Consider the following 20,985-nt stretch of genomic DNA (forward strand, 5'->3'; position numbering starts at 1 on the left):
TGTGATTCAGGCCCATGTGGCCTATTGTTTTTATATCTTGATTTTTAAAAAAATGAATAATTGTGAGAAAAAAAAAAAAGAAAAAAAACACAAAAATAAAATTTGAACCGAATACTGTCACTTGTTTCGGTAGTAACAGTAAAAGACTCATTTTCAGATGAAAAATGAGTGCCAGATAAGACTGGTGGATGAGTCTGCAGAGGTGGTGTTAGTGGTACTGCAGTTTGTGTATGCTGGCCTTGTCTCACTGTGTCACAGTAACACTCAACAAGTCTTTTCTCTGTCAAAAAGGTAAGTTGTAATCATAAAGCAACAACACATAATGGCAGTAAAACTCCTACAAAGAGCTCATTAAAGACCAGATATCATTTCTATAGCTATCATATTTTGTCTGTAGTCTACCGTGCGTAAACTTTCGAGTCAAATGACTTCTTCTCAATTACCAAAATGCGCAGGATGGTGATATTGGGCCTGTAGCATGATGGGTAGAAGAGCTACCAAATTTGTTAATATGAAATACCTTGACCTTCTTCGCATCTTGAATGGATCAGATATTCTTATATCTTGAAACAACTTCTCAATAACCAAAAGGCCCAGGGTGCTGAAATTGGGTCTGTGGCATACTGGGATGAAAGGTTATTAATAGTATTCTTGTGATTGACCTTTTCTCTAATTTAAGGTCACAGGGGTCAAATGTGTTAAAATCTTCAAACAACTTCTTCTCAATACCAAAAAGGTCCAGGCTGTTGATATTGGTTCTTTAATATAAGTGGATAAAAGGCTGCTGATTTGTTCAATTATTTATTATATCTCTTGGGTGAAGTGAGATGAGATCTTAAAATTTCTTTGTGGACAAGCAATAGGTTTGAAGTAATGGCATTTGTATAGTAGCATATACTTTGCAGGGTCTGTTTGTCTGTCCAAGGCTCTTCCTGGTAGTATATTTAGGGCCCTGAATGAAAGTCTGTCTGTCAGCACTTTTGTTTCCCAGCAATAAGTTGAGCGTTCTTGGGTTAATCATTCTCCAACTTCAAATAGTGCTTCCTTATTGAGAGTTCTTGCATGGGACTACTTTTCAGCTTCAAAGGTGAAAGATCAAGGTCACTGATACTCTGAATAGAAAAATCAGTTTCCCTACAATAACTCAAGGTTGCTTTGGCCAATCAAACTCATACTTCATACAATGCTTCCTTACTAAAAGTGCTTGCTGGGGGTATTGCTTTTTATATCCCAAGTTATAAGGTCAAAGGTCACTGTTGTTATAAATCAGATTGTTGATTGTATTTTTAGCCCACCATCTAATAGATGGTGGGTTATTCAAATCACCCTGCATCCGTGGTCCGTCGTCTGTCCGTCCGTCATCCATCGGTCCAGGCATCCGTCCGTCCGTAAACAATTCTTGTTACTACTATTTCTGGAAAAGTACTGGATGGATCTTTCTCAAATTTCATATGCAGGTTCTCCTTGGTCCCTAGTTGTGCATTGTACCTTTTTTGAACTGATTCGCATTCAAGATGGCCGACAGGTGGCCATCTTGGATTTTGGAAGTAAAAGTTTGTTACCGCTATTTCTGGAAAAGTACTGGATGGATCTTTCTCAAATTTCATATGCAGTTTCCCCTTGGTCCCTAGTTGTGCATTGTACCTTTTTTGGACTGATTCGAATTCAAGATGGCAGACAGGTGGCCATCTTGGATTTTGAATGTAAAAGTTTGTTACTGCTAATTCTTGGAAAGTACTGGATGGATCTTTCTCAAATTTCATATGCAGGTCCCCTTTGGTTCCAAGTTGTGCATTATACCTTTTTGGACTGATCCGAAATCAAGATGGCTGCCTGTCAGCCATCTTGGATTTTGAGAGTAAAATCTTGTTACTGCTATATCTGAGGAAGTACTGGATGGATCCTTCTGATATTTCATAGATATTGGTTTCCCTTGGTCCCTAGTTGTGCATTGTACCTTTTTTGGACTGATTTGAAATCAAGGTGGCCCACAGGCAGCCATCTTGGATGTCGACAGTAATACAGCACAAGCATATTGTCCATTATCCACCTGTAACTGACTGCTGTCTAATAATACTTTGGGATCTTTTTCAAATGATATTTGCTAATAGGTGCTTAATAAAAATATCTTGTGCCATCATTGAGTATATTCAATGAAGACCAGTTCATGAACATTTGCAACACCTGTAACAAACAAAAAAAATAAACAAATCTTCAAGAACTGAAAACAGATCCTCAAATGGTGGGCGCCAAGATCCCTCTGGGATCTCTTGTTATTATGTTGTTGTTGTATTTTTTGTAATAGTCTTGATTTTTGTGGCAGACTATACTTAAGGTCTTGCCAGTATCTGTTAGTCAGGTGTGTGTGTCTAAGGATGGGTGGTGATGGTGGGAGGGGGAGTTCTAGCCAAGCCACAGGGCCCTTGCTGACCTGTCAGTGTTTTATCCCTGTCTATATCTGTAATCATTGGTGAGGAATTGTATGAACTTTTCACATGATTCTTGTTTTTTTCACTTTCCCTTCAGACTAAACCTCACTGAGCTGGCAGCGATCTGTGAGGAATATTTACCACAGATTCCTACTGTATCAGACACAGCAGCTAGTAACCAGGACAGCCAGGGTGACCTTGATATGATTAATAACTGCCAATCAAATGTGGACAAAATTTTAAAGGATATTTGGGGAGATTCCTTTGATGATGATGATGATGATGATGATGATGATGATGATGATGATGATGATGATGATGATGATGATGATGATGATGATGATGACGCTGATGATGATGGTGATGAAAAAATTGGTGATGAAGTATTACTGGTGACAAGTTCTTCTGTACTTCATGATATAAAGCCACATTCAAATAAAACAGTAGAATCTATATCAGATGTAAAAATATCTGAACAAATTCAGTCCAGTAAGACACAAAGTCCTCTTATAAATGAGTTTGAAGACAAGGGAGATAATTTAGATAAGGAAGACGACACAATGCAGCAGGAAATCAACAGCTTTTTCGAGGATAAAAGTTTTGACATGACCGGTGATGTGCAAAATAAAGAGAGTGAAGAATATGGAACTGGAACTCCCAAGAATAGAAGTCTTATCTTTGAGGACAATGATGTGGAAATATTTAGTGCTAGTGATAGCTCTTCAAATAATAGTTTCGGGGACCATCAAGCTCCATCCCCAGATGAACTTTATATCTCGGGGAGGACAGGGAAAGATGACAATTGTATCCAACAAACCGAAGAAACAATACAAGAAGGAAAGACAGATGAGGCAGCTATCATCATCTGCAGTGATGAAAGTGACTATGAAAGTCTTATAGTTGAATCTGATGGAAAAGGTGAAAGTAAACAGTTCTCACCGCAGTTAGTGCAGAGTAACTCTAGGCTTCATTCTTTGAGTAAAACAAAAAATGACATGTATGTGTTTGACGATATGGATATTTCACAGAAGGAAAAATTGATGAAGTTTAAATCTTCTCCATCAAAATCATTTCAGCTACCTGAAGACAGTTCTCCTGGCAGATTCAGTCCAGATTCGGTTGAGGAAGAAACAGCAGGATGTAGATATTTATCCTTGTCCTCCTCCCCATCTAGGAAACGAAAGAGATCCACAGATCATAAAGTCAAATCACCAGTGGCTGTGTTTGTACCTTCAGAAACAAGGAAACTGTCCAATATGTCCTCTCCTAACACTTCTGGACTAGATTTGTTTGGGAGCCCATCACCTTTTACCAAGCAAAAAAGACCAGATTCTGCCCAAAAGGCAGAAGTTGATGGATACTATATAGAAGACATGATGACTTTTTCCAAGATTCCAAAATCTCGCCTTCACTCCACAAATTCAGTTTCTTCCAGAAAGTCTGTGTTGAATGAGGTAGAAATCAATTCACCAACGTTTTCTCTCACAAAGAAGTACAGCCCAAGGAAACTGTGTGAACAACTACCGGACGGGCCCTGTAAGTCGTCAATGGACACAAACATATTAAAAAAGGACAAAATATCCGGTAGTCAAGTGAACAACATTCTGCCCAGTGACTGTGACGTTGAATGTACTGGAGATAATTTTCAGGAAATGTCACAGGGCTCGCCCATATTCATAGCAAAGGCAAAAAGGAAATGGAAGTTTACAAAAACAAATAATCCCAGTACACAACCTTTGACCTGTTCCAATGAGCGGGATATGGAGATTGAGATGTCACCTGTCAAAACTGAAAATAACCCAGCAATACCAAACACTGACCATGGTAAATTATGTTATGAGGTTCATATGACCTCTCACCTTACTGTAAAGTCATTGAGATACTGCCACTCTTTGGTAACAGTAAATTTGTTGACATACTGCCACTCTGTGGTGACTCTGGTGTTCCTGAGATACTGTCACTCTCTGGTGACAGTAAATTTGTTGACATACTGCCACTCTAAGTAACAGTTAAGTTATCGACATACTGCCACTCTGTGGTGACTGTGGAGTCTCTGAGATACTGTCACTCTCTGATGACTGTAGAGTCCCTGAGATACTGTCACTCTCTGGTGACAGTAAATTTGTTGACATACTGCCACTCTAAGTAACAGTTAAGTTATCGACATACTGCCACTCTGTGGTGACTGTGGAGTCCCTGAGATACTGTCACTCTCTGGTGACTGTATAGTCCCTGAGATACTGTCACTCTCTGGTGACTGTAGAGTCCCTGAGATGCTGTCACTCTCTGGTGACTGTAGAGTCCCTGAGATGCTGTCACTCTCTGGTGACTGTAGAGTCCCTGAGATGCTGTCACTCTGTGGTGACTGTAGAGTCCCTGAGATACTGTCACTCTCTGGTGACTGTGGAGTCCCTGAGATACTGTCACTCTCTGGTGACTGTGGAGTCCCTGAGATACTGTCACTCTCTGGTAACTGTAGAGTCCCTGAGATACTGTCACTCTCTGGTGACTGTAGAGTCCCTGAGATACTGTCACTCTCTGGTAATTATAAAGTCATTGATATATTGCCACTCTCCGGTGATGGTGAAGTCATTTAGATGCTGCCACTTTGGTGTCTGAAGTTATTGAGATACACTCTGAACTGAGGGTGAAGTCACTGAGATACTGACATTCAGTTGATAGTGAAGTCGTGGAGAGACCACCACTGTCTTGTAACTGTGATGTCATAGAGAGACCACCACTGTCTTGTAACTGATGTCATAGAGAGACCACCACTGTCTTGTAACTGTGATGTCATAGAGAGACCACCACAATCTTGTAACTGTGATGTCATAAAGAGACCACTACTGTCTTGTAACTGTGATGTCATAGAGAGACCAGCACTGTCTTGTATCTGTGATGTCATAGAGAGACCAGCACTGTCTTGTAACTGTGATGTCATAGAAAGACCACCACTGTCTTGTAACTGTGATTTCATAGAGAGACCACCACTGTCAGCTGATAGTGAAATCATTGAAGAAGTACTTTTTGATTTTTCAGTTTTATTGATGCTTGTTTTTCAGATATGTCAATCCCTCAGGATGTTTGGGATGACTTTGATGACAGTGGAGCTGGGTTTAGGGGTGTGTGCGACATCTCCCCTGTGACACCAAAGGGACACCACTCTGATAAAGGTCAAGGCGACACTAAGGTAGATTTATAGTTCTAATCTCCAATATGTCATCAACATAATGCTTCCACAAACTGTACTTGCTTTCTACAGGGGTTGTTGTGGCTATAATCTCTCTCTGCAAGTGCTTCATGAATTAGTCAACCACAAACACTGACGCTTGGCTGCCCGTGACTGTTCCAAACTGTTGCTGATATCTCAAAAGGCAAAGTATATTGTTGTAAGCACAAATAATTCTAGTAAATCCATGATGTCTTGGAAAGGGAGATTGAGGTTCTTTTGCCATGACTGGTCTTGCTCTAGGTGGCTCCAAATGGTAACAAGTGCTTTATCAGTAGGTGTGTTGGTGAAAAGAAACACTTCAGTGTATGAAATGAATTTCTGATCATGTTGGATGAGTACTGCAGACATATTTTCATTTGTGTTTTTAGCCCGTCCATTTGTAAATAATTTTTGATGTCTTTATTTCTTGTGTAGTACTGGATGGCTCTTTCTCAAATATCATATGTAAGTTCCCCTTGGTCCCTTGTGCCCATTTGTTTTTGGGACTGGTCAGAAAAACAAAATGGCGAACAGACTTCCATCTTGAATTTTGACTTTTTATCTCTATTTCTTGAAAAGTACTGGATGGATCTGTCTCAAATTTCAAAATGGCAGTCAGACGGCCATCTTGGTTTTCACCAAGTTAAGATTATTATGACTATTTTTTGAGAAGCACTGGATGGATCTCTTTCATACATCATATGTAGGTTCCCATTGGTCCCTTGTTGTGCCCATTTTGTTTTTTGGACTAATCAGAAAAACACAATGGTGACAGACCTCCATCTTGAATTTCGATTGAAAGTTTATGGGTATTGCTTTAGAACTACCGCAATAATCTCTCTGAATATCTTATGTTGATTTCCCTTTGGTTCCTGGTTAGCCATTTGATTTTGGGACTGATCAGAAAAAAATGGCTTCCAGGAGGCTTTCATGGAGAAGAGAAAAAAGGGAAAAAATCCAACTTATAAAGAGCAAATGAAGATCAAACAATGGTGGTCACCAAGATTCCTCTTGGAAATCTTGTTGACCTGATGTTCTGATATTCCCACCAGGGGTCGTAGAATGTCTGCTATTGGCCTGGAAACATTGTAACAAATGGAACTGGTATAATCTGCTATAGGCCATAATGGATTCCCTTCTTTATGGATCTTGGGTGTGCAGTACGTTCTAGGTGTGTTCCCTGTAGTGGGATACAAGAGTCTATATCTCTGTAGTGGGATACAGGGTGTAGTACATTCTAGGTGTGTTCTCTGTAGTGGGATACAAGTGTCTATATCTCTGTAGTGGGATACAAGTGTCTATATCTCTGTAGTGGGATACAAGTGTGTATATCTCTGTAGTGGGACACAAGTGTCTATATCTCTGTAGTGGGACACAAGTGTCTATATATCTGTAGTGGGATACAAGTGTCTATATCTCTGTAGTGGGACACAAGTGTCTATATCTCTGTAGTGGGACACAAGGGTCTATATTTCTGTAGTGGGATACAAGTGTCTATATCTCTGCAGTGGGATACAAGCGTCTATATCTCTGTAGTGGGACACTAGTGTCTATATCTCTGTAGTGGGACACAAGTGTCTTTATCTCTGTAGTGGGACACAAGTGTCTATATCTCTGTAGTGGGACACAAGGGTCTATATTTCTGTAGTGGGATACAAGTGTCTATATCTCTGTAGTGGGATACAAGTGTCTATATCTCTGTAGTGGGATACAAGTGTCTATATCTCTGTAGTGGGACACAAGTGTCTATATCTCTGTAGTGGGACACAAGTGTCTATATCTCTGTAGTGGGACACAAGTGTCTATATCTCTGTAGTGGGACACAAGTGTCTATATTTCTGTAGTGGGATACAAGTGTCTATATCTCTGTAGTGGGACACAAGTGTCTATATCTCTGTAGTGGGACACAAGTGTCTATATCTCTGTAGTGGGACACAAGGGTCTATATTTCTGTAGTGGGACACAAGGGTCTATATTTCTGTAGTGGGATACAAGTGTCTATATCTCTGTAGTGGGATATATATTGTGATTTGATAATCTTATTTCCTTGCTTTTAGTTTTGATACGATGGCTACCAGTTGGTTGATTCCTTACCATCTTCTACTGGTTGTGTTGTAAGAACTAATATTCTTCTGACATTACCAGCCAAAAGGAAATGTTCCAAAATATCATTGTACATTTTCTAACCGAAATATAATTTCTATCATCATACATTTTGTGGCTAAAATTAAATATTGTAGATTCCTAACCATCAGGTATCTTCATAGATTTTCCAACCAACATTAAGCATCATTGTAGATTTTCTAGCTAAATTAAGCATCACCACATATATTATTTTTTACTGTGTTTTAAGACACTGACTGTGTCCATTTGATAGAAGTCTACTACATCCTGGGTACCACCATCTCCCTTCGCTCCAATACCGCAGTCATTGTAGGGTTGTTACAAAGTGTCTTTGTGTTAATGTGTTTTAAGACACTGTGTCCATTTGACAGAAGTCTACTACATCCTGGGTACCACCATCTCCCTTCGCTCCAATACCACAGTCATTGTAGGGTTGTTACAAAGTGTCTTTGTGTTAATGTGTTTTAAGACACTGTGTCCATTTGACAGAAGTCTACTAAATTCTGGGTACCGCGGTCTCCCTTCACTCCCATACTGCAGTCATTGTAGGGTTGTTACAAAGTGTCTAGTATATGTTACAGCGTTTTAAGACACCGACTGTGTCCAGTCATCAAAAGTCTTCTTCAGCCTGGGTACCACCATCTCCCTTCACTCCGATGCCTCAGTATGATGACATGAACACACCACAACTCAAGGTAAGTTTTCTGTACATCCTTGTGTAATAGATTTTTAGTCATTATTGGTAACTTGCTGAATACAAAAATATGTTTTAAGCAGATTTGAACTTTAATAAGTGTCATTAAAAGCTTACTCCAGTATAAATGATTGGATTTTGCCCAAATTTAGTCTGAAGCATTGTTGGGTGAAGAAGAATCAATTTTGAATAAACAGTGGTTTTGGCCCCCTAGGGCTGGAGGGACAGAGTCCGATTTTGGAAATAGTGCAAATTCTTTAAAATCCTACTCCTCCGGTAGCAATGATTTTGCCCAAATTTGGTCTGAACCATTGTTGGGTGAAGAGGAGCAATTTTTTATAAATAGTGGTAGGTCTCAGCCCACTTTGGCCTGAGGGGCGGGGCCCAATAGGAGAAATAGAGTAAATTCTTTCAAATCCTACTCCTCTTGGAGTAATGAATGGATATTTCCCAAATTTAGTCTGAAGTATTATTGGGTGAAGCCAAATCAGTTGTGTATAAACAGTGGATTCCGACCCCCTCAGAAAGGAGGGGCAGGGCCCATTTAAAATCCTACATCTCCCTAAAGAATGATTAGATACCACCCAATTTTGGTCAGAAGTATTTGTGAGTGAAGAGGAACAAAGTTTGTGCAAGGATTGGTTCTCAGTTCCCATGAGCCTTAAGGGCGGGCCCAAAAGCGGAAATTTTGCATGTTCTTTAAAATCTTGTCCTACTTTAAGAATAAATGGATATGGTCCAAATTTGGTCAAAATATTCTTTGATTAAAGCAACAGTATAAATGGTGTGTCCCAGCCCCTTAGGACAGGAGAGCGTAAGTTCTTAAATGTCCTTCTTTCGTACAATCATATTGTTTAAGTTGGTCTGAAGCAATTCTTATGAACAGTGAATCTGATCTCTGTTTGACCACAAGGGCAAGACCAAATAGGGAAATCATATCATAAATTGTTTGTCATATTTGATATTATTTATCAAATGACTGAATAGCTAAATTAGCCAGGTGAGCAATGCAGATTCCTTGGGCCTCTTGTTAGGTGCAAGTATGAGGGTTCTACTCTACAATTAAGGCATTGTTTCCAAATATATGTAAAAAAAAATGACAGAATAAGTCAAACAGATATAGATAGATAGGATATGTCAAATAAAGCCAAGGATAGATAGGATATGTCAAATAAAGCCAAGGACAGATAGGATATGTCAAATAAAGCCAAGGACAGATAGGATATGTCAAATAAAGCCAAGGATAGATAGGATATGTCAAATAAAGCCAAGGATAGATAGGATATGTCAAATAAAGCCAAGGATAGATAGGATATGTCAAATAAAGCCAAGGATAGATAGGATGTGTCAAAGACTCTAAGATAGATAGGATATGTCAAATAAAGCCAAGGATAGATAGGATGTGTCAAAGACTCTAAGATAGATAGGATATGTCAAATAAAGCCAAGGATAGATAGGATGTGTCAAAGACTCTAAGATAGATAGGATATGTCAAATAAAGCCAAGGATAGATAGGATGTGTCAAAGACTCTAAGATAGATATGATTTGTCAAACAATTATTATAGCTTTAGGATAGACAGGATATGACAAAAAAGAAATGTAGGATTTTTCAAACAAACCTTAGGTTAGATATAGATATGTAGAACAAAGGATAGATAGAACAAAGGATAGATAAGATATATCAAATAATCTCAAGGATAGAGAGGATATATCAAACAAACTCTCCAATAGATAGGATATGTCAAACAAACTCTCCGTTATATAGGATATGTCAAACTAACTCTCCAATAGATAGGATATATCAAACAAACTCTCCAATAGATAGGAAATGTCAAACTAACTCTCCAATAGATAGGATATGTCAAACTAACTCTCCGTTATATAGGATATGTCAAACTAACTCTCCGTTATATAGGATATGTCAAACAAACTCTCCGTTATATAGGATATGTCAAACTAACTCTCCAATAGATAGGATATGTCAAACAAACTCTCCGTTATATAGGATATGTCAAACAAACTCTCCAATAGATAGGATATGTCAAACTAACTCTCCGTTATATAGGATATGTCAAACTAACTCTCCAATAGATAGGATATATCAAACAAACTCTCCAATAGATAGGATATGTCAAACTAACTCTCCAATAGATAGGATATGTCAAACTAACTCTCCGTTATATAGGATATGTCAAACTAACTCTCCAATAGATAGGATATGTCAAACAAACTCTCCGTTATATAGGATATGTCAAACTAACTCTCCAATAGATAGGATATGTCAAACAAACTCTCCGTTATATAGGATATGTCAAACAAACTCTCCAATAGATAGGATATGTCAAACTAACTCTCCAATAGATAGGATATGTCAAACAAACTCTCCAATAGATAGGATATGTCAAACTAACTCTCCGTTATATAGGATATGTCAAACTAACTCTCCAATAGATAGGATATATCAAACAAACTCTCCAATAGATAGGATATGTCAAACTAACTCTCCAATAGATAGGATATGTCAAACTAACTCTCCGTTATATAGGATATGTCAAACTAACTCTCCAATAGATAGGATATGTCAAATACTCTCCGTTATATAGGATATGTCAAACTAACTCTCCAATAGATAGGATATGTCAAACTAACTCTCCAATAGATAGGATATGTCAAACAAACTCTCCAATAGATAGGATATGTCAAACTAACTCTCCAATAGATAGGATATGTCAAACAAACTCTCCAATAGATAGGATATGTCAAACTAACTCTCCGTTATATAGGATATGTCAAACTAACTCTCCAATAGATAGGATATGTCAAACTAACTCTCCGATAGATAGGATATGTCAAACAAATTATATGATAAGTAGCATATGCCGAAAACATATTGTAGGATAGATAAAATATGTAAAAAAAACACTATGATAGATAAGATTTGGCAAACAAACTCTAGGATTGATAAGATATAATGGTTTTATAAGAATTTAACACAAAACACATTTTCTTTGTAGAGAGAGGTACTGAAGATTGGTGTACGCCCCGTTGGTAAAAAGAGGATGGTAAACCTGTTGAAGGATGTCTACACTAAAACTCACCAATGTTAGTATCTCTTCTGATCAGCCTAACCAGTCAATCACCTACAGGTTATCTCCCTTAGTATCGTGATTAATCAGCCTACCCAGTCAATTACATACAGATTATCTCCCGTAGAGTCTGGACTGATCAGCCTACCCAGTCAATCACCTACAGATTATCTCCCTGAGTGTCAGGACTAATCAGTTTACCCAGTCAATCACCTACAGATTATCTCCTGTAGTGTCTGGACTGATCAGTCTACCCAGTCAATCACCTACAGATTATCTCCTGTAGTGTCTGGACTGATCAGCCTACCCAGTCAATCACCTACAGATTATCTCCTGTAGTGTCTGGACTGATCAGCCTACCCAGTCAATCACCTACAGATTATCTCCTGTAGTGTCTGGACTGATCAGTTTACCCAGTTAATTACCTACAGATTATCTCCCATAGTGTCTTGACTGATCAGTTTACCCAGTCAATCACCTACAGATTATATCCCTTAGTGTCTGTACTGATCAGTTTACCCAGTTAATTACCTACAGATTATCTCCCATAGTGTCTTGACTGATCAGTTTACCCAGTCAATCACCTACAGATTATATCCCTTAGTGTCTGTACAGATCAGTCTACCCTGTCATTATTATATTATGTTTCCTGCAAGTAATATACCTAAAAGTGGATGTGCTTTGTTTGAATTCCATCAGATAATAATGAAATAAAGGATATAAAATTTGATGTCATAATGAACAAACAAGACAATGGAAACAAAAAAGGAAGTTCTTTTCAGATAAAATATTTGAAAAGAATATTACTTAGTTTAAAAGTCTGCATAATCTTATGATTAAATTAACCAGGAGCCAACACCATCTGGAGCACCTAACTAAGAACAGTTAAGTCATGAACCTATTTGTATCTATAGTGTTTACAGAATTTTTAAATCCACCTCTGAATTCTTACTTACCTGAAAAGAACTGTTACGTTTCTGTTTCCATTGTCTTGTTTGTCCATTATGACATCAAATTTTGTAACTGCAAAATTATACTTAAGAGTTTGACCACTTATATGACCGTCCTGATGACGGCTACATAGTGATGGATCTCTAATGAATACCCGGTGGAATACGTCCAGGAACATAATTGCAATATTAGACCTAAAGAGTGTTGGCTCTCTAATATATTGTCTTTCAATTCCATTAGATGAAACAGATAGTAACTACGAGGATGATGAGGAGGAAGAGAACAAAGAGGGATCCTCTTCTAGCAAGGAACAAACCAAGGAATCTGATGAGTTAAACTCCAGTCAGGAATCAATCCAGAGGTACAGAATAATGTTAAACTTCACCATACTGTCATTGCTAAACTTCACTATACTGTCACTGTTTAACATCACTATACTGTCACTGTTAAACTTCACTTTACTGTCACTGTTAAACATCACTATACTGTCACTGTTAGACATCACTATACTGTCACTGTTAAAAATTACTATACTGTCACTGTTAAACTTCACTTTACTGTCACTGTTAAACCTCACATTACTGTCACTGTTAAACATCACTATACTGTCACTGTTAGACATCACTATACTGTCACTGTTAAAAATTACTATACTGTCACTGTTAAACTTCACTATTCTGTCACTGTTAAACATAACTATACTGTCACTTAAACATCCCTTTACTGTCACTGTTAAAAATCACTATACTGTTACTGTTAAACCTCATTATACTGTCTCTGTTAAACTTCACTTTAATGTCACTGTTAAACCTCATTACACTGTCACTGTTAAACCTCACTTTACTGTCACTGTTAAACATAACTATACTGTCACTGTTTAAAAATCACTATACTGTCACTGTTAAAAATCACTTTACTGTCACTTAAACATCACTTTACTGTCACTGTTAAACTTCACTATACTGTCACTGTTAAACATCACTATACTGTCACTGTTTAACATCACTATACTGTCACTATTAAAAATCACTATACTGTTACTGTTAAACCTCATTATACTGTCACTGTTAAACTTAACTTTAATGTCACTGTTAAACCTCATTATACTGTCACTGTTAAACCTCACTATACTGTCACTGTTAAACATAACTATACTTTCACTGTTAAACAGCATTATACTGTCACGATTAAACCTTACTATTCTGTCACTTTTGGAGATCAGGGGCATATGTTTCAATGCTTCTGTCTCTGACTCTGTTGATCCAGCTATTTGTTTATTGTAGGGTTTCCATTGAAAAACAGCTTGAGACTTTTTCATCAGATTAGAACTAAATATTGCTTTATATCAATAAGATCTTGGACGAGTTAGATGTTGGTCAAAATTCATCAACATTTGACAGAGTTTTTGGTTTTTAAAATCCTTTATGTCAATAAGGTACCAGAAAAGCTAAAAATCCACCAATATTTGCTTGAGCTGTTGGACTTCAATAATAAAAATAACAGTAAGAAACAGAGTAATAACAAGAAGATATCATTCTTTATTTGGCAGAATTAGATTTATGTTATAGTTGCATTATGTCCTATAGTCTCCATACCAATTAGCATCTTATACTCTATTAGATAATGCTTTGGTATCTGCCAATATTCTTTTCATATCTGTCACATGCATTCCAAATGACTTTCCAACAAATACCACATTTGTTCACCTGCACCTTTGATGTATTGAATTCATAACTGGCTTCTCTTCAGGGGCATAGTGTTTCTCAATCAAATCTTGTTTTGTTTTTATACAGTGACATGATGGAAGAAAGTTATATGCAAGGAACCACAGAAGACCTTGAGCTGAGTCAGGTACAAGGAATGGGCAATATTGCACAGGTGTCTCAACTAAATCGCACACGGGTTCCTACTAGATCACACACATGTACTTCAACCAAACCACACACAAGTGTTCCTTCTAGATCACACACATGTGCTTCAACTAAACTACTCACATAAATGTTGCTTCTATATCACACATGTGTCCCAACTAAATCACACACAGGTGTTCCTACTATATCACACATAGATGTTACTGCTATATCACACACAGGTGTTCCTACTAAATAATACACACTTTATTACAGACAGGTGTACAAACTAAATCACAAATAGGCTTTCCGACTAAATAATACACATGGGTGTTACTACTACATGTATATCCACACAGGTGTACATAATAAATAACACATAGGTGTTCCTACCAAATGATACACACAGGTCTTGCTACGGTACAGCACACAAGCGTTCCTACTGTATCACACACAGGTGTTCCTACTATATCACACACATGTGCTCCAACTAAACCACACACAGAATTTTCTGACTATGTCACACACAGGTGTACATACTCAATCACATGTAGGTGTTTCCACTAAATATTAATGTGTACTTACTAAATTATTCAAGTGTTCCTGCTCAAGTACACAAAAGTGTATCTACTGAATCACCAAACAGATGTACATACTGAATTACACAGGTATACATGCTAAATCACACACATTTTTCATCTAAATCTCGTCTTTTGTTACAGGTGTCACGAAAAGATGACTCAATGATTTCAGAAAAGTTAGAAAAGTTTGTGAAATCTCGCACTGATATTTATGTGAAAATCCTCATGTATGAGGTAAGTTTTTGATAGATGCACAATATTTTTATGTGTTAATGATATTTTAGATATTTTTTTTGATAAAGTATCTTGATGTATGCAGTATTGTGATGAATATAGTGTGCTGTAGTTTGATGTGTGTATTTTGCAGTATTTTGGTGTGTATCGTGTGCTGCATACTATACACATCAAAATACTGCACATAAGTAGTATCTTTAGGACATCCGACCCAAAGGGTTGAGATGACCTATAGTCATCGGGTTTCGTCCATCGTCTTGCTCCGTGTGTCATGCATCAACTTTTTCTATAAAACACTATCCCTCTTTCATACCTGGAAATATTTCAGCCAAATTTGGTCTGATGCATCATAAGGTAAAGCCTGATTACCAACAGGGAAAATAAGACCATATTTTGCTTCAAAACACTGCTCTTTTTTTAATGCTTTTTTTTTTTTTTTAATTTTGAATAAAATTGACATTTGGACAAAAGCACAAAAAAAATTATGCATTGTATTTGAGCATATTGTTGGTTATTTCCCACTGGAAGAATCATTAATTTAGGATGAAATTTTTGATAATATGCATGTGTTGACACTGCCTTACTATATTCAGTGTCACAATTTCATGACACTTGGTAACTATCCTTTATATTCAACATTGCTTATCTCAGGTGACCATCAAGGCCGCTAGGCCTCTTGTCTCTTTTTAAAGGTCACAGGGGTCAAATGTGTTAAAGTCTTCAAACTACATTTCAATAACAAAAAGATCCAGGCGGTTAATATTGGTTCTTTAACATAAGTGGATGAAGGACTACAAATTTATCCAAATAATTGACCTTCACCTATATTTAAGATCTCTTAGGTCAAATGGGTCTTCAAATTTCTTTTTACGTTTATGTCTTTATATTCAGATGACTGTTAAGACCTGTGGGCCCCTTGTTTATTATGAAAACAATTCCCAAACTATTTTCTTTCAAAGCAAAAGGTCTTGAAAAAAGTAAAATTTTGAACATTGCCAAATATAGGATTTATTAAGTAATTTTACAATATCTTTTTTTGAGGTTGCTATGGAGATTAGCGGCTGTCAAATCAAATTCAAAATTAGCATTTTGCTTATTATCCCTGCATCATTCTATTACAATAACAAGGAAGTCTGGAGGCATGATACCTAACTGGAATGTTTCAAGGATTAAGCCGGACAAAAATCGTGAAAAGAAATGACCTTCAATCATATTCAAGCTCACAGAGGTCAAATTTTTTTAAACTTTGAAATGACTTCTTTTTAACTGAAAGGCTGAAGATGCATGTTATTTGGCTGATAAGTTGCTAAGATGAAACCTGACAAAATTCACGAAAAGAGATGACCTTGACCCATATTCAAATTTGTCATAAACCTTTCATGACCTCTTTTGATTAACCAGACTGCCAAAGAAATAACTTTGAGTCATGTTCAAGCTCACTGGGTCATATTTGTTAAAACCTTTAAACAATTTCTTCTAAATAACGTAGACCTAGAAACATATTTGACTGGTAGGTTAATAGGACAAAGTCCAACAAAGTGTACAAAAGAAACTACATCGGCTAATATTCAAGGTCACATGGGTAACATTTTTTGAAAAACATTCAAATTACTTTTTCAATTTATGATAAATAATGATTTGAATGTTAATGTATTTGTAATGAACACTAGATACTAGGTGAACAAGAGTTTAGAATTCTTAAGTTTATTTTCCTGTTTAGACTTGGTATTTGTTTGTTTATATCTATCCAAAAGTGGCTGATACCTTTCTGAAACATTTGCCACCATAATTTACTGTGCAGGAACATATCAGAATTCCCATCGCAGTGGTCATGATAGAGGGTGGCATTTTTCTGTAAAACCTTTAGGCAGTTCCATTTAGTGCCAAACTAACTGAAAAAATGCTAACCTGTGGCCCATATCATACAGGTGACCAGGTTTAGGTTTTACTATGGCAAGATTCATGCTATTGATTCATCAGAACAAGTGGATTTATTTCATTATTGAAGAGTCTTGCCTTACATTTGTTTGGAATTAGCTCATCATGTTACTCATTTTAAATGCAAGGATCTTAAAAACATAATCTAACTATGTTGTTATGAAAACTTGTGCTGGTTTTTCAGCCATTGGAAGTGGATTGGCTGAAAAAGGAGATCACAGAAGCTGGCATCAAATGCTCCATGCAGAAATTATTGGGTTTTCTTGATGAAAAGGTAGTTATGATTCACAACACTTGACTTTTTAGGTCACATGAGATACAGTCTCAAGGACCTATTGCGATCACCTTTTGTCTGTCATCATGCATTGTTCCTCATAAACAATCTTCAATTTTTTACTTCTTATCAATAACTGGAAGGCCCAAATTTTGATATTGGGACTGTAACATGTTGGGATAAAGGGCTACCAAGTGCATTCAAATGAATGACCTTGACTGACTTTCAAGGTCAACAAGCCAAATATGTTTAAATCTTCAAACAATTTCTCTATAACTGAAAGACTCAGAGGTCTGATAGTTGGTCTGTAACATGGTGGGATGAGGGCCTACTGATAGTTGGTCTGTAACATGGTGGGATGAGGGCCTACTGATAGTTGGTCTGTAACATGGTGGGATGAGGGCCTACTGATAGTTGGTCTGTAACATGGTGGGATGAGGGCCTACCAAATTCATTCAAGTGAATGACTTTGACCCACCTTCAAGGTCTCAGGGGTCAAAGGTTTGAGTATTTGTAGGCATTTTCATCAGAGTTTTTATCCTGTATATAATAGTTTTGATCCAGTGTATAAGCTGTATGGCCCAGTGTATAAGCTGTATGGCCCTGTGTATAAGCTGTATGGCCCAGTGTATAAGGGTTATGGTCCTGTGTATAAGGGTTATGGTCCTGTGTATAAGGGTTATGGTCCTGTGTATAAGGGTTATGATCCTGTGTATAAGCTGTATGGCCCTGTGTATGAGAGTTTTGATCCTGTGTATGAGAGTTTTGATCCTGTGTATAAGAGTTTTGATCCTGTGTATAGGAGTTTTGATCCTGTGTATAAGGGTTATGGTCCTGTGTATAAGGGTTATGATCCTGTGTATTAGCTGTATGGTCCTGTGTATAAGAGTTATGGTCCTGTGTATAAGGGTTATGGTCCTGTGTATAAGGGTTATGGTCCTGTGTATAAGGGTTATGATCCTGTGTATAAGCTGTATGGCCCTGTGTATGAGAGTTTTGATCCTGTGTATAAGAGTTTTGATCCTGTGTATAAGGGTTAGGGTCCTGTGTATAAGGGTTATGGTCCTATGTATAAGGGTTATGATCCTGTGTATAATGGTTATGGTTCTGTGTATAAGGGTTATGGTCCTGTGTATAAGGGTTATGGTCCTATGTATAAGGGTTATGATCCTGTGTATAATGGTTATGGTTCTGTGTATAAGAGTTATGGTCCTGTGTATAAGGGTTATGGTCCTGTGTATAAGGGTTATGGTCCTGTGTATAAGAGTTATGGTCCAGTGGATAAGCTGTTTGGCCCTGTGTATAAACTGTATGGCCCTGTGTATAAGAGTTTTTATCCTGTGTATGAGAGTTTTGAACCTGTGTATAAGGGTTATGATCCTGTGTATAAAAGTTTTGATCCTGTGTATAAGAGTTATAGTTCTGTGTAAAAGAATTTGGATCCTGTGTATAAGGGTTGTGGTCCTGTGTATAAGCTGTATGGCCCTGTGTATATGCTGTATGGTCATCTGTATAAGAGTTTTGATCATGTGTATAAGAGTTTTGATCCTGTGTATAAGCTGTATGGCCCTGTATATGAGAGTTTTGATCCTGTGTATGAGCTGTATGGCCGTGTGTATAAGAGTTTTGATCCTGTGTATAAGCTGTATGGCCCTGTGTATGAGAGTTTTGATCCTGTGTATAAGAGTTTTGATCCTGTGTATAGGAGTTTTGATCCTGTGTATAAGGGTTATGGTCCTGTGTATAAGAGTTATGATCCTGTGTATTAGCTGTATGGCCCTGTGTATAAGAGTTAAAGTCCTGTGTATAAGGGTTATGGTCCTGTGTATAAGGGTTATGGTCCTGTGTATAAGGGTTATGATCCTGTGTATAAGGGTTATGATCCTGTGTATAAGCTGTATGGCCCTGTGTATGAGAGTTTTGATCCTGTGTATAAGAGTTTTGATCCTGTGTATAAGGGTTAGGGTCCTGTGTATAAGGGTTATGGTCCTGTGTATAAGGGTTATGATCCTGTGTATAAGGGTTATGGTTCTGTGTATAAGGGTTATGGCCCTGTGTATATGCTGTATGGTCATGTGTATAAGAGTTTTGATCATGTGTATAAGCTGTATGGCCCTGTGTATGAGAGTTTTGATCCTGTGTATAGGAGTTTTTATCCTGTGTATAAGGGTTATGATCCTGTGTATAAAAGTTTTGATCCTGTGTATAAGAGTTATAGTTCTAAGTAAAAGAATTTGGATCCTGTGTATAAGGGTTGTGGTCCTGTGTATAAACTGTATGGCCCTGTGTATATGCTGTATGGTCATGTGTATAAGGGTTATGGTCCTGTGTATAAGGGTTATGGTCCTGTATATAAGGGTTATGGTCCTGTGTATAAGGGTTATGGTCCTGTGTATAAGGGTTATTGTCCTGTGTATAAGGGTTATGATCCTGTGTATAAGCTGTATGGCCCTGTGTATGAGAGTTTTGATCCTGTGTATAAGAGTTTTGATCCTGTGTATAAGGGTTAGGGTCCTGTGTATAAGGGTTATGGTCCTGTGTATAAGGGTTATGATCCTGTGTATAAGGGTTATGGTTCTGTGTATAAGGGTTATGGCCCTGTGTATATGCTGTATGGTCATGTGTATAAGAGTTTTGATCATGTGTATAAGCTGTATGGCCCTGTGTATGAGAGTTTTGATCCTGTGTATAAGGGTTATGATCCTGTGTATAAAAGTTTTGATCCTGTGTATAAGAGTTATAGTTCTAAGTAAAAGAATTTGGATCCTGTGTATAAGGGTTGTGGTCCTGTGTATAAACTGTATGGCCCTGTGTATATGCTGTATGGTCATGTGTATAAGAGTTTTGATCCTGTGTATAGGAGTGTGTATGTTATGGTCCTGTGTATAAGGGTTATGATCCTGTGTATCAGGGTTATGGTCCTGTGTATAAGAGTTATGGTCCTGTGTGTAAGGGTTATGGTCCTGTGTATAAGGGTTATGGTCCTGTGTATAAGGGTTATGGTCCTGTGTATAAGAGTTTTGACCCTGTGTATAAGCTGTATGGCCCTGTGTATAAGTGTTATGATCCTGTGTATAAGCTGTATGGCCCTGTGTATAAGTGTTATGATCCTGTGTATAAGCTGTATGGCCCTGTGTATAAGAGTTTTGATCCTGTGTATAAGCTGTATGGCCCTGTGTATAAGAGTTTTGATCCTGTGTATAAGCTGTATAGCCCTGTGTATAAGTGTTATGATCCTCTGTATAAGCTGTATGGCCCTGTGTATAAGTGTTATGATCCTGTGTATAAGCTGTATGGCCCTGTTTATAAGAGTTTTGATCCTGTGTATAAGCTGTATGGCCCTGTGTATAAGAGTTTTGATCCTGTGTATAAGCTGTATGGCCCTGTGTATAAGAGTTTTGATCCTGTGTATAAGCTGTATGGCCCTGTGTATTAGCTGTATGGCCCTGTGTATAAGAGTTTTGATCCTGTGTATAAGGGTTGTAGTCCTGTGTATAAGAGTTTTGATCCTGTGTATAAGCTGTATGGCCCTGTGTATAAGAGTTTTGATCCTGTGTATAAGCTGTATGGCCCTGTGTATAAGAGTTTTGATCCTGTGTATAAGCTGTATGG

The 20,985-nt window shown here is 37.5% G+C and overlaps 1 protein-coding gene across 1 annotated transcript in view; it reads left to right on the forward strand.

Annotated features, from left to right (window-relative positions):
* LOC132545148 (structure-specific endonuclease subunit SLX4-like) overlaps positions 1–20,985 on the forward strand; it is a 39,306-nt gene that overhangs the window by 17,469 nt on the left and 852 nt on the right. The window contains exons 12-20 of the mRNA XM_060208824.1: positions 158–291; positions 2,527–4,253; positions 5,492–5,619; positions 8,346–8,459; positions 11,474–11,561; positions 12,737–12,857; positions 14,290–14,347; positions 15,069–15,161; positions 17,284–17,373. Coding sequence (XP_060064807.1) covers positions 158–291; positions 2,527–4,253; positions 5,492–5,619; positions 8,346–8,459; positions 11,474–11,561; positions 12,737–12,857; positions 14,290–14,347; positions 15,069–15,161; positions 17,284–17,373 — 2,553 coding nt within the window. The remainder of the gene's footprint in view (positions 1–157; positions 292–2,526; positions 4,254–5,491; positions 5,620–8,345; positions 8,460–11,473; positions 11,562–12,736; positions 12,858–14,289; positions 14,348–15,068; positions 15,162–17,283; positions 17,374–20,985) is intronic.

This window comes from Ylistrum balloti, unplaced genomic scaffold (genome assembly GCF_031769215.1).
Source record: "Ylistrum balloti isolate Yb309-2 unplaced genomic scaffold, AGI_CSIRO_Ybal_v1 Utg369830, whole genome shotgun sequence".
NCBI classification, from domain to species: domain Eukaryota; kingdom Metazoa; phylum Mollusca; class Bivalvia; order Pectinida; family Pectinidae; genus Ylistrum; species Ylistrum balloti.